This window comes from Salmo trutta, chromosome 5, assembly GCF_901001165.1.
Source record: "Salmo trutta chromosome 5, fSalTru1.1, whole genome shotgun sequence".
NCBI classification, from domain to species: domain Eukaryota; kingdom Metazoa; phylum Chordata; class Actinopteri; order Salmoniformes; family Salmonidae; genus Salmo; species Salmo trutta.
Genome location: NC_042961.1, coordinates 7,832,254 through 7,847,674, shown reverse-complemented (window position 1 = coordinate 7,847,674; position 15,421 = coordinate 7,832,254). Strand labels below are relative to the sequence as shown.

The 15,421-nt window shown below is 41.9% G+C and overlaps 1 protein-coding gene across 7 annotated transcripts in view; it reads left to right on the top strand.

Moving 5' to 3' along the window:
* The window catches only part of LOC115193592 (potassium voltage-gated channel subfamily H member 1), a 92,011-nt gene that overhangs the window by 35,867 nt on the left and 40,723 nt on the right, over nt 1–15,421 (top strand). For 5 of the 7 annotated variants that reach the window (XM_029752382.1, XM_029752381.1, XM_029752379.1 and 2 more), the window contains 2 exons: nt 11,098–11,309; nt 12,957–13,209. In XM_029752382.1, coding sequence (XP_029608242.1) covers nt 11,098–11,309; nt 12,957–13,209 — 465 coding nt within the window. The remainder of the gene's footprint in view (nt 1–11,097; nt 11,310–12,956; nt 13,210–15,421) is intronic. The other 2 variants (XM_029752383.1, XM_029752377.1) reach the window with 1 other exon arrangement.

The window sequence follows — 15,421 nt, the reverse complement described above, 5'->3', positions numbered from 1 at the left end:
TTTAAAGTTGCCGTGGGGACTTTTTCGCTAAGAATGGCTCAACACTTTGTTTGACAATAAGGTTTATCGCACCAATATGAGCCAATTTCATATTTGTGCAATGAATGATAGGGATGGCATGGACACGATTTTACAGTAACAGTTTTGCTTTGGAAAGCTACATTGGGTAAGACTATGAATACCCTCTTCATACTGCAGTCTAGGCACATTTGTGTGTGTGTGTGTGTGTGTGTGTGTGTGTGTGTGTGTGTGTGTGTGTGTGTGTGTGTGTGTGTGTGTGTGTGTGAATGCAAGCACTGTAGGGGGGATTGGGGTAAGTTGAGCCATTCTTTGCATTCAGCATCACTCCATCAAGAGAAATGTTGTATTCTTTCTAACAAAGATATCTCCATATATTTCCGGATGTTGTGTATTCCTGGAAATAATCAGAATGTATGTAATCATTACAGTTTTGAAAACATAGCTTGTCCCCAAAAAAAGTGGGGTCTTGGCACAACGTACCCTAGGTATGGTGTAAGTTGAGCCGCGGGACAGGGTTAGTTAAGCTACCTACAAGTTTCTGTACTGAATGAAATATTACCACTACTTTTTTAAAACCATGCATATCATTATTTCCCAAACATAATTCATCACATGCATATTTTAACACAGGCTTTACACCTAACAAACACTGTGTACGCTTTTAACATAGGTCAGGCACTGTGGTTACCTCATATCCCAGCGATAATGCCTTGTATTACTCCTGGGAAGAAGACACTTCAGTTTGCTCAACTTGCCATTGGCTCAACAATAAACAAAGAAAAATATATCCTTTTTTCTCCCCAATTTTGTGATATCCAATTGGTAATTAGTTTTGTCCCATCGCTGCAACTCCCGTATGGACTCGGGAGAGGCGAAGGTCGAGAGCCGTGCGTTCTCCGAAACACGACCCTGCCATGCCGCACTGCTTCTTGACACACTGCTCGCTTAACCCGGAAACCAGCCGCACCAATGTATTGAAGGAAACACCGTACACCTGGCGACCGTGTCAGCGTGCATTGCACCCGGGCCCGCCACAGGAGTCGCTAGAGTGCGATGGGACAAGGACAACCCGGACGACGCTGGGCCAATTGTGTGCCACCTCATGGGACTCCCGGGCACGGCCAGCTGCAAAACAGCCTGGGATCGAACCAGGAGCCATAGTGACGCAGCTAGCACTGCGATGCAGTGCCTTAGACCGCTGCGCCACTCGGGAGGCCCCCAAAGCAAACATTTTGACTATATTAGCCCACACAGCTACAAAGATGCACTTTCTTGCTAGGTTTAGGAGCTCATGTTGAAACCTATAGAGACCCTATCTGATGTGTCGAACAATCTTTAAATTATCTACTTTGGTTTAGATACAAGCATCATGAGACCTCAAACAATAAATTAATTTAACTTGGTGAAAATCATTTGGACCTTACTTTTTCCATCTGATTGCTTCTTTTATGGACTCCATGAAATGATGAACTCTTCCTAAATATTTTGGTCAAAATATACATTTTGTATGGTTTCCTAGAAACAAGGGTGGCTGAGCTTACCCCTTTGGCACAACTTACCCCACTCTCCCCTATACAATGTCCGTTTTTTATATACATCATTAAGCAAAATGATCGTATTGCATATCTGCAGTATCCTATACATCAGTGTTTAGATATACTCCAGTCTACTGTGTTTCTGTCAGGAGATAAGTTATGTCTGCTGTCATAGATCATAGTGACAACACTTTATCACTACGCCCTGTGATGAAACTGATGCTTTTGCACACATACACAAATACACACACTTGGCAGATAGGTAAAATCAATACAAACCAGTGTAGCTGCACTCTAAAGTGCGGAGAGAAATTTTATTTAAACTGTGTTAACTGCTATCTCCTGCTACAATGATGGGAAACTCAATTTCAACATGGCACCCATTTCAGGCGATAATTTTGTTGTGGTCCCTCTGGCCCCAAATAGAGTACTTTGTCAAATACTGTTGGCATTGCAGAATGTTATAGGTGGTGTTTGGTTTGGAAAATAGGAGCATCAATGTCTCAAAGCTATCATCTTCCAGAAAATTGCCACAGCTATAATAAGCTGTTAAATTAGCTCAATTGTTCATTGTGCAATCATTACATTCATTTACATGGTGTAAAGAAAATATTTCTGCAGCTCTTCTTATGACAGCCTTATTACTCAGTGAGACACCCTTAACACTTTACTCAGAAGAAACAGGGTTTGGATTCCTATTTCTTTCGAAAGGAATAGGCATGAAATTCAAACAGATTTTTACACAGAAAACTGACCAAGCCCTCCATTTGCCCCTGTAGTAGAACCAATGAGTAAGGCATACGATTATTGTTATTTTGCAGAAAGCAGAGATTGGATCTAAAGCATAGAAAGTTTGTAGTGTGTAAGAGAGAGAGAGAGCTGACCTTTTTCAATCAGATGCAGTTATATTAACCTAAGCAGTCTTGTTAAACCTTGTTAGTTCGCCATAGTCTTTCTGACAGCCCACAGAAAGGCTTCTCTGCTAAAGCTGCACAATAGCCTGTCGAAAAAGTAAACTCTCTGTATTATGAATCTGTAGAGCTAGAGTGGAGTCCCAAATTGTCGTCACCCTTGAGGATGATGAGCAAAAATTACTGTATTAAATAAATCATTCAATAATAGTAGGTCAGAAATAGATTTTCTTTAACAAGTGATTTTCTGTTTTTAAAGATGGGGTCAAATTATTGACACCCATTACGAAGATAACGGCACTGGGCCTTTTTCTAAAATGTTTTATGAGTTGGGAGATATCTTAGACCAATTCTCCATACAGAATCCTTCCAGATCCTCCTTCTGTGCTTATGGACTGCCCTCTTAAATTCAAACCACAGGTCTTCAATGGGTTTCAAGTCCGGAGACTGATGTAGATTTTTATGGCCAATTAACCAATTATTTCTGGATTTTGATGTGTGCTTGGGGTTATTGTCTTGCTGCAAGATCCACTTGCGGCCAAGTTTCAGCTTCCTGGCAGAGGCAGGAAGGTTTTTGGCAAAAATGTCCAGGTACTGGGTAAAGTTCATGATTCCGTTGAACTCAACACCGGCCCCAGGACCAGTGGAAGTAAAAATAGCCCCATAACATCAAAGATCCACCAACATATTTTACATTAGTTATGGGGTTATTTTCTGCTCATACGTTCTCATTTCGACACCAAACCCACCACTGGTGTGCGTGGCCAAAGAGCTCTATTTTCACGTCATCTAACAAATGTTAACACCTGTAGTTTACTGAGTGGCATTGGCACTTGGATTGGAACTGGTGCTTTGGTCAGATGACATGAAAATAGAGCTCTAGGCTGTCAGATCAGAGTAAATAGGCATTTTAACATCATAGATTTAACCGGTGGTAACTTGTGGAATGGACACCGGCTGGAAGGTGGTTTTAACCAATCAGCATTAAGGATTTGACCCACCTGTTGTATAATGCTTAATAAATAAACACAGATGTCATGAGTATCTGTGCATTTTTCAGCAATTAAAGTGTAGCTATGCAGATTAAAATAATATTTAAGTTGTTGAAATCCTGCAGAATACCGTTACTGCATTCTTAAATGTTGATACATTAAATATTCTAGTGGTGATCTATAAGCTAAAAGGGGAATGATCGGTTATTCTAAAAATTCCAAATGCTGGAACATGCGTATGACATTCACAGGTTGATTTATAAAGGCTGAAATATAAGGTGTTGTAATTCCGCAATATCCCCCCCTCCAAAATAAAAACCTGGAGACATGTATTCATGTAGAATCCCTGATTCCAGTTATTGAAGACATCCACAGTGATTGGAGACCTTTTCGTTCAATGTTTTTCAACCTCCGGTCCGTAGACTGGCGCCAATCCCTCATAGTTAGCTAACACTGATTGAATTTAAAAGTAAGCCCTCAAAAAAGGAAGTACCACGTCTTGCCTGTCCCTGGTAGACAAAAAGGTTGAGAAATGTCGCTTTAGACTGTGCATGTCGCACCCTGACCATAGAGAGCCCTCCGGGTATTGTGTTTCTATGTTGGTGTGTGTGTATGGTTCCCAATTGGAGGATCATACTTAGTGTGTTCCTTTTCCCACCTGCGTTGTGGGATAGTGTTTTGTATGTGTGCTTATGTGCGCTACGTATTTCACATCGTTATATCTTTGTTGTTTTCAGAAGTTTCACTATTATTAAAATGTGGAACTCTACTCACGCTGCGCCTTGGTACAATTATTTATATGACGATCGTGACAGAATATCCCACCATTACAGGACCAAGCAGCGTGCCCAGGTGGTGAAGGAGAGTTGGACATGGGAAGAGATACTGGGTGGATGCGAGACCCTTCCTTGGCGGGAGTTGCCGAGGAGTAAAGGAGGACAGCGACGACGCCGGGGTCCCCGGCCACAAACAACCCAAGGGCAACCCCAAGTTTTTTTGGGGGAAGGGGCGGTCGGCCGAGCCGAGGAGAGAGCCAGAGACCGTCTGGGAGTCGATGGAGCAGTTTGAGGAGGAATATCGGAGAGAGATGTTGGTTAGGTGTATTCTGCAGCACATGCGCCCTGAAGAGCGTGTCATCAGTCCGGTTCAACCTGTGCCGGCTCCATGCACCAGGACCCCAGTGCGCCTTCCCAGCCCGGTACGTCCTGTGCCGGCTCCCCGCACTCGCCCTGAAGAACGTGTCATCAGTCTGGTGCAACCTGTGCCGGCTCCACGCACCAGGCCTCCAGTGCGCCTTCCCAGCCCGGTACGCCCTGTGCTGGCTCCCCGCACTCGTCCATCAGTGTGTGTGTACAGCCCGGAACCTCCAGCGACGGTTCACAGTCCAGAGCTTCCAGTGACGGTCCACGGTGCGGAACTTCCTGCGCCGGTGCCATGGCCGGAGCCTTCCTCTGCGCCGGTTCTTAGTCCAGGCACGGCGTCCAGTCCCGCTCCAGGGCCGGAGCCTTCCTCTGTGCCGGTGCCCAGTCCGGGCACGGCGTTCAGCCCAGCTCCATGGCCGGATCTGCGGTCTGAGCGGGTGCTGCGTCCCGCACCGGAGCCGCCACCGACGCTAGTTGCCCACCCTAACCCTCCCCATCTAGTTTCAGGTTTTGCGGTCGAAGTCCGCACCTTTGGGGGGGTACTGTCACGTCCTGACCATATGGTGTTTTAGGTCAGGGCGTGACTGGGGGGTTTTCTAGGTATTGTGTTTCTATGTTGGTGTGTGTGTATGGTTCCCAATTGGAGGCAGCTGATAATCGTTACCTCTAATTGGGGATCATACTTAGTGTGTTCCTGTTCCCACCTGCGTTGTGGGATAATGTTTTTTATTATTGTTTGTGTCCTTATGTGCGCTACGTATTTCACATCGTTATATCTTTGTTGTTATGAGAAGTTTCACTATTAAAATGTGGAACTCTACTCACGCTGCGCCTTGGTCTAATTATTTATATGACGATCGTGACAGTGCAGGAGAAGGTTGAACTACCAAAGGTTGTAAAACTGAGTCGTTTGATGTCCATGTAGTGACCTAAAGGCTTGTCATGCAACATAGACCATGATACTGATAGACAGGCACGGTCAGAAGAGCTCTGCGTCTCTGTCACCACCTCTAAAGCTCTGTTTCCTGTTTCCTCTACGCGCACATGCACACACGCAAGCAAAACTGCCACCCTGTCACCAATGCCGCATAAACACTTCCTCACAAACTGCATGTTTGTCACTTTGTTTCTTGACTCTTCTTTTCTATGTTTGTCCTCAAAGATGCAGGATACCTCTGTCTTCCCCTTCAGTGGATCTTTGATACATTTACAGATTAACAAGCTTTGATAACTTTACTTAAAATGTGTATTTCTGCTACTTACAATTACGTTGGCTGACACATTCAAACACGTTGCTGTTGTAATACTGGATCAATTCCTGAAGTCTGCCATCTGTTAACTTTAAGTTTGTGTAATATTGTTCTCTGTGAAGCTAACATTCCTGGACTCTTCCCAGCAAACTGGGAACATTAGCTAAGATTCCCATTTATGTTATAGCTAGATAAAATGCTAACATTAGCATGGTAACATTTGATTTAGAATTTTTTTGTCTTCAATTAAATATCCTTGGAATGTTTTCCTTACATTCACTAAAATGTTAGGCACAACATCTGCATCTACCCGGACTATTTGCATTGTCGTCGTCCCCCACCCCCATTTATACGCTGCTGCTACTCTCTGTTTATTATCTATGCATAGTCACTTTCACTCTACCTACACGTACATATTACCTCGACTAAACTGTGGTCACGGACATTGACTCGGTACCGGCACCCTCTGTATATAGCCTCTTTATTGATATTTTCTGTTACTTTTTATTTTTTACTTTAGTTTATTTAGTAAATTGACGCTTCAACTTAAAAAAAATGCATCCGACATAATTCCTACTTTGAGACGCTTGATATGGCACCCCCTGTCTTATTTTTCATGATCTGAAAAGCAAAAGTGATCTTAGATCGGCACTCATTCTTGAATACCGTGTAAATATAGGCCCAGAAGTATGCATTCGGAAAGTATTCAGACCCCTTGACTTTTTCCACATTTTGTTACATTAGACTTATTCTAAAATGTATTTAAATTACTTTTTTCTCTCATCAATCTACACACAATACCCCATTATGACAAAGCGAAAACAGGTTTTTCGAAATTTTTGCAAATGTATAAAAACACACTACGGTTCAAAAGTTTAGGGAAGGGAGTAGTACACAGTGTTGTACGAGATCTTCAGTTTCTTGGCAATTTCTTGCATGGAATAGCCTTCATTTCTCAGAACAAGAATAGACTGTCGAGTTTCAGAAGAAAGTTCTTTGTTTCTGGCCACAAATGCTGATGCTTCAACTAGTCTAAAGAAGGACAGTTTTATTGCTTCTTTAATCAGAACAACAGTTTTCAGCTGTGCTAACATAATTGCAAAAGGGTTTTCTAATTAGCCTTTTAAAATGATACTTGGATTAGCTAACACAACGTACCATTGGAACACAGACATGACGGTTGCTGATAATGGGCCTCTGTACGCCTATGTACATATTCCATAAAAAAATCTGCCATTTCCAGCTACGATAGTCATTTACAACATTTAACAATGTCTACACTGTTTTTCTGATCAATTTGATGTTATTTTAATGGACAAAAAAAGTGATTTTCTTTCAAAAACAAGGACATTTCTAAGTCTCTTTGCGATGAGACTCGAAATTGAGCTCAGGTGCATCCTATTTCCATTGATCATCCTTGATGTTTCTACAACCTGTGGTAAATTCAATGGATTGGACATGATTTGGAAAGGCACACGCCTGTCTATATAAGGTCCCACAGTTGACAGTGCATGTCAGAGCAAAAACCAAGCCATGACGTTGAAGGAATTATCCGTAGAGCTCTGAGACAGGATTGTGTCAAAACACAGATCTGGGGAAGAGTACCAAAATATTTCTGCAGCATTGAAGGTCCCAAAGAACACAGGTCTCCATCATTCTTAAATGGAAGAAGTTTGGAACTACCAAGACTTCCTAGAGCTGGCCGCCTGGCCAAACTGAGCAATCGAGGGAGAAGTGCCTTGGTCAGGGAGGTGACACAGAACCCGATGGTCATTCTGACAGAGCTCCAGAGTTCCTTTGTGGAGATGGGAGAAACTTCCAGGAGGACAACAATCTCTGCACCATTGCACCAATCAGGCCTTTATTGTAGACTGGCCAGACGGAAGCCATTCCTCAGTAAAAGGCACCTGACAGCCCGCTTGGAGTTTGCCAAAAGGCACCTAAAGACTCTCAGACCATGATAAACCAAGATTCTCTGGTCTGATGAAATAAAGACTGGCCTGAATGCCAAGCGTCACGTCTGGAGCAAACCTGCCACCGTCCCTATGGTGAAGCATAGTGGTGGCAGCATCATACTGTGGGGATGTTTTTCAGAGGCAGGGACTGCGAGAGTAGTGAGGATTGAAGGAAAGATTAATGGTGCAAAGTACAGAGAGATCCTTGACGAAAACCTGCTCCAGAGCACTCGGGACCTCAGACTGGGGCGAAGGTTCACCTTCCAACAGGACAACGACCCTAAGCACACAGCCAAGATAAAAGCAGGAGTGGATTCGGGACAAGTCTGTGAATGTCCTTGAGTGGCCCAGCCAGAGCCCGGACTTGAACCCGATTTGAACATCTCTGGAGAGACCTGAAAATAACTGTGCAGCGATGCTCCCCATCCAACCTGACAGACCTTGAGGATCTGCAGAGAAGAATGGGAGAAACTCCCCAAATACAGATGTGCCAAGCTTGTAGCGTCCTACCCAAGAAGACTTGAGGCTGTAATCTTTGCCAAAGGTGCTTCAACAAAGTACAGAGTAAAGGGTCTGAATACTTATGCAAACGTATTATTTCAGGGTTTTTTTTACTGAAAAAAAAGCAGATGTAAGAGCACTTCCCTGGTGGCAAAGAGGATAAAATACCTGGCTTGGGAACCAGACATTGCAGGTTCAAACCCCACATGTGCACTTTGTCAACATATGAAGTGTAAACAATATGTCCTAATATGTTCAAATGTCCTATTAATGAAATTAAAATGCCATGTGTCTCTATATCACCTTCAAATGTGAATTGCCATTTAAATCTGGAGATAAACATAATGGGGATGTATTCCAATCTGCTTTAAGGAGCTACAGCTGAGCATGTTGTGGTAATAATTTAAAGAAAATGTTAAATGTAAGTATCTGAGGACAGGCAAGACAAGGTAAAATGCACTGGAGTGTATTCTTGGATGCAAAGGGAAGCCAGGCTTCCCCAAGAAATGTACTAATGATTTTATGTTTTCGTCTCTGTGTTTAATTATTTTCCTTCAATTCGCAAGAGGGTGAATGTACCTCACCGGAGAAAGCATCCCTGTGAGAAAAACAGGGCCCCTGTGTATTTGTAGCCCATCTATCTGATTCTGTCTGGTCAAAAATAGTATGACATTGTTGTCTCCAGTAGCAAAGAAACATTGTAGAATCATCCACACAACTGGACAGTTTATGTGTTTTGAGAACATATCTTTTGTGATGTCCCCACAATGTTGTCACCAGACTGTACCCACAACACAATGAAACAGTCTGGGAACCATTAAATAACAGGCTAAATGTGTTCTAGGTAGGGCTGTGGCGGTTATGACATTTTGTCTGGTTATTGTCATTCAAAAGACTGGTATCATGGTTCAGGCAATTGACCGTTAATTAACATAAACACGTTTAGCATCTCCAGGCATACAAGCAGCTGATGCGCACCTTTTGGAACGTCTACATTTTAATACAAGTATATTAAATAAATGTAATATATACCATCACAATAAATCCATTATTAATTTTTTGTCATGTTTTAAGAAACATGATATGAAGAAAATGTATTTCAGAAGAACAGAATGAGTTGGCCTACTGTTAGTTATCTGGCTATGCTCCATACCATAGGCTGTAGACTTGTTCATTTAGCTGACAATATATTCTTAAGTCCCATGCAATTATTTTAGATAATTTCATAGTAATAAGAATATAATTGAACTGACCTGAATAAAATGGAAAGGATATTTTTCCCATTACGGAGCGTGTGTGCATATGAAGTGGCTATATCAAGCATAAAAGTGATAATTTAAAACGGGCATATGCTAGATTTAGAGTTATTTGGCAACTTTAGTTGTGAATGATACAATCCTTAGAAATCAAAACAAATATAAGACATTCCAAGGGTTGCATGGTATAACTATAGGCTATTGGTGATTTGAGAAAGTAGAAAAATAGCTTGCGCTCTGTTCCTTGCCCCAGGCTGCACAGCTGTTCAGCTGTTCTCTCATCAACTGGTCATGTTTTCACCCATCGGACTATTCTCAATTGGATCTTGTCTTTCGATTTAGAATGGACCATTATCAAATGGGCAGGAACAGGGACATACATATCATCTTTATGCAGTCGAATAGCGAATGGAGGCCACGTGAAATCTGTTAGGGAAATCTGTTAGGGAACATCGATAGTAACATGTTTTCGCAACGAAACATTTCACCAAAACTGTTGACAGCCCGTCTGCCCGCTCGAAAAAAGGTATAAAGGAGAGAGCGGAGGAGCTGGAAACACATGGTGGTGAGATATTCTGAATAGGTAAAGGTACAGTAATGTGTCACCCAATGAATTATGAAAATATAAAAATGTTCTTATTACTAGGCTATTCAAAATCAAATGCACTAATTGTAGGATAACTGTAAGCCGCCATGCACAATCACATAACCAACAGCATCGCCTTGGGGCTATACGTTGTCTCCCAGACTCATGGATTGACATTTTGGAGCGTAGCATAAGGTAACCAGTCCATCCAGTATGCATAATAATACAGTCCACTCAAAGGCTAGACCAATTATTTACCAAATACATCTTAAATCAGTTTAGTTTATGTTTTCTGCTATGCGTAATATGCGGTAGGCTATGCACTGTATAATGGCACAATCATTAAAAAACATTTTTTTTATCGGGCTTGGGCTCATAAACTTATGCGTAAACTATAATATGCATATGAGTGTTTTGAATTAATCATCACATTAGAAAGCACTGTCCTTTTTGTTGTGTTAGGCGTCGAAACATCCACAACAAGCATACTTTACACTGTTTCAACCTGCCGTTGAACTTCTTTCTTCAAATTGGTCACAGTGAGGTGAGTTTTAAGTGTTTGATGGATAAGTGTTTGATGTGATTTTCGATTGCATTTACTTTGACGCTAGAGTGGTTAGAGGGACAATAGAGCCATTAAGTACCAGGACATTATGACCTGATGGTTATCAAATTAGGTACTACCAAAGCATGTCTAGCGTGCATAAAACGAGATTACCGTGACTCAACTGTCACGTGGAATTCTACTGTGGTCATGATTCAGCCCAGTTCTAGCTCTTGCAACATCAGGTGAATGTTTTATACAAAATGGACAGTTTTTGTGTTATGAGAACATTTGCCGTGACCAAACGAATGTTCTGGGAACTTTCACACAGCCTATTTTGGTTTGCTAGGTAATCTTCTCTAAATGTTCTCAATGTTTCTCCCTCGTCTTTCTTTTTTTCACAGCCCTTCTTTACGCCACCATCTTCGGTAACGTCACCACCATCTTCCAGCAGATGTACGCCAACACCAACCGTTACCACGAGATGCTGAACAGCGTCCGTGACTTCCTCAAGCTCTACCAGGTGCCCAAGGGGCTGAGCGAGAGGGTCATGGATTACATCGCCTCCACCTGGTCCATGTCCCGGGGGATAGATACTGAAAAGGTATCTCAAACTGTAAGCCTGACATTCATTACCTTGGCTTGCATGCTGTCCCCCCCGCGTTGGTTGGTTCTCCTGCATGGTAGCTTCCGCAGCTAGCTGGCCCCTTTGTATTGTGGTGATTGTGGCTCTGTGTTTCGATGTGCTTGACCAGTCCACTTGGGGTGGGGGTGTGGGGGAGGGTGTTGGTGTTGAGTTAATGGATAATGCGCTGTAACTGTCATATTAACTGATTATTATTAGTCATGACAGCTGGTGTTAGTTTATGACAAGTGACTTTACCCTGTTATGACACAAACTTTGGTTGATTAGCAAACTGGTGGTATTTTGAACCAATGTGAAATGTGTTTTCAATTAATTAAATGCCTGAATGTGACATGGTTTTAAACCAATTATGAGCACAGTTTACCGAAAAAAACAGTGAAGAAATCAATGTAAGAAATGTGTCTAATAAGTGAAACATTTGACCCAGCGTCGTCCAGGTTTGGCCGGGGTAGGCCGTCATTGTAAATAAGAATTTGTTCTTAACTGACAAGCCTAGTTAAATAAAGGTTAAATAAAAATATAAAATACAGTGTGTTGTCCTTTTGGGGCTGCCTGATAGCTGGGGTGAGTATGTGCAGTTCAGTACAGTTTTTAGGCACATTCCTATGTTGTATGCTTTGGGATTGCCTCAGTGACAGCAGAAAGCAACACGATGTAAGCTTCCAGGCACATTTCTCTCACAGCGTAGAGACAATGGATGAGCGAAGGAGGGTAAAATCCTTTAAGGATTCTCTGCTATCACACATGGACTCACCTCAGCCTCCCAGGTGTTTAACTGTGGCTGTTGCTGTGACAACAACAGTATCCCAGCCAGGCCTGTAGAGAGGAGGCTGGTTTGAGTGGTAGTTCTGGGTGATTCTTAGTATGCTCTGTTCACATACTTAACTAACCGTAACCCATACCACTAAGCTTAAAACATTGTTGGGGTTAGTCTGTACACTTATACTTCCTCTTTTTTTTAAGACAGAAAAAGAAGATTAAAATAACAAGATTTTAACATTGATGTACTGTTGTATTTTCTGTGTCCCTCTAACTTGTACTTTTGCCCATTGAGCACCATTACTGTATGATGATGGTGGTTGTTGTTGATGCACTGCAAAAAAGATAATCTTAGCTAAAAAAAATTATCTTGTATTGAGTTATAATGCTCTTAAAATTACTTTTTTCTTATCAAGATAAATGATCTTACCGCATTGGCTTGATAGAGGTGGAGTAAGATAATATTAATAGTGGGTTTTTTATCTTATTCCACCGTGTATCAAGTCTTTTTTAGGTTAAAATAAGACAAGTGATCTGTCAATGTGGTAAAATCATATATCTTGGTAAGAATTTTTTTTTACATTTTAATTGCATTATCACACAATACAAGATTTAAAGTCTAGCTAAGATTTCATTTTGTTGCTATTATTATAAGGATTAGCAATCTGTTTTTGGTTGGTTGCCTTGTTGCAACACCCTTAGAATATTTCACAATAAAGATTTTAAAGTAATATATCTAAACGCTATCATGGCTGCCAGTCAGAAACTACTGGGTCACCAAAGACCATGAGTTTGGAAGGTGATACAATTTGGCTATTTAACTCTTATTCCTCTCTCCCTCTCCTCTCCCCGTCTCAGGTATTGCAGATATGCCCTAAGGACATGAGGGCAGATATCTGCGTCCACCTGAACAGGAAAGTCTTCAAAGAACACCCTGCGTTCAGGTTGGCCAGTGACGGGTGCCTGCGTGCCCTGGCCATGGAGTTCCAGACTATCCACTGTGCCCCTGGCGACCTCATCTACCATGCCGGGGAGAGTGTGGACAGCCTCTGTTTCGTGGTGTCAGGATCCCTGGAGGTCATCCAAGATGATGAGGTGGTGGCCATCTTGGGTGAGTAGTTGTCTATTATACAGTATGACGATGTAGGATTACATGGTGGCCATCTTGGGTGCTTTGCTGCTGTCTATTGTATAGGATGGTTTGCGGCTATTTTGAGTGAGTTGCTGTCCATGGACCAGTGCTTGAGTTGAGCCGGTGCACATCGGTACCGTGGTGTTCATCAGTACCTTGTGTGAAAGGAGCTATAGTCTAATCCCAATGACAGTCCCTGTAGAGACATTACCAGGGTGTTAATGTGGGAGTGGAGGGTGAAGGCTACACAGTTAAATGTTGAGTGGCTGTAAATCACACCTTGTTATTGATCTGAGTGATGCAATCTTTGTAATTTCTTGTATTATGTTTTGGTTGTTCTCCATGGTGTGTGTGTGTGCCGGCGGATGTGTGTGAGTGCATATACACACCGTTAGACTGTTGCTGGGCAAACAGCCAACATTGCCTGACAAACATACACACAACATAATAAAAAAATGGTAAACAGTAAAAATGCAACACCACCTCCCTGAGCCTACTAACAGACAGTAGCTGTGGTTATTTTCTATAGCATTGCTGACCTGGTTAGTTCATGTTGATTGAACCCTGGGTGATGAATTAGCTACTGCTGTAAATCACAGTCTCATTAAACTAATGGCAGCTGCTATACAGAATCACTGCTGCACCAGCTGCTGAATGTAGGCCTACGTAGCACCGTGATCATTCTATTAACTAATTAACTCTAGTTGGTTACCTCATTCTCTCTTGGTTTGTCAGAAAGGGGTAGATCAGCTTTAATATTGCAGATAGATTGTAGCTTCCATCAATGTAATTGTTTGCATCAATTCCAATCCCCCATATATTTTTTTGCATATATATATATATATATATATATATAACAACAGAGCTTAGGCTTCTACTTCCAGCTTATACATACTTTATACATTTTATGGACACAGTCTATTTTACAATAGTAATATTTTGTTTGTTTTAACTCCTGTCCTTCCTCTACCCTCAACCTCTCCCATCTATTTCTGATGTCATTCCGGTTTGATTTCTATTTGCGATATCTTTCAAACTCTGCTCTTTCACAAAAGTTCTGAACCTATATACGTTTTACGGACACAGTATGTTTTACATGAGTTATCTTGTTACTAGTTGTTATTAGTTCCAACCTTCAGCTCCATTCAACCCCTCCCATCTATCTCTTAAAACCATCCATATTGGATTTCTATTTGCCATATATTTTTCTACATTGCTGTGATGTTTCACAAGATCTTTTTTGAATGACCATGCAGTTGATTCACATTTCCACAGCTGCGGAGAACAATGATAGTTTTACTAGAATTGGCTCTAGATGTTTTGCTGTTCCATTTTTGCCTCTCTATCACTGCCTTGGTTTGTTTTAGCCTGTAAAACATGAAAGCCTTGTTTTTTTATTCAATCCAATCTGATTATGCTGACAAACTCATCAATCCCAAACCCATCACAACTGATATGTTAGATTTGTTAGTTCCAAAATTTGAGTGTGAATTTACATTGTTAGGACTGACTACCAGCAACACAGAAACTATAAGTACAGTGAGTGAAACAAGTATATGATCCCCTGCTGATTTTGTACGTTTGCCCACTGACAAAGAAATGATCAGTCTATAATTTTAATGGTAGGTTTATTTGAACAGTGAGAGACAGAATAACAACAAAAAAATCCAGAAAAACGCATGTCAAAAATGTTATAAAATGATTTGCATTTTAATGAGGGAAATAAGTATTTGTCCCCTCTGCAAAACATGACTTAGTACTTGGTGGCAAAACCCTTGTTGGCAATCATAGAGGTCAGACGTTTCTTGTAGTTGGCCACCAGGTTTGCACACATCTCAGGAGGGATTTTGTCCCACTCCTCTTTGCAGATCTTCTCCAAGTCATTAATGTTTTAAGGCTGACGTTTGGCAACTCGAACCTTCAGCTCCCTCCACAGATTTTCTATGGGATTAAGGTCTGGAGACTGGCTAGGCCACTCCAGGACCTTAAAGTGCTTCTTCTTGAGCCACTCCTTTGTTGCCTTGGCTGTGTGTTTTGGGTCATTGTCATGCTGGAATACCCATCCACGACCCATTTTCAATGCCCTGGCTGAGGGAAGGAGGTTCTCACCCAAGATTTGACGGTACATGGCCCCGTCCATCGTCCCTTTGATGCGGTGAAGTTGTCCTGTCCCCTTAGCAGAAAACCCCCC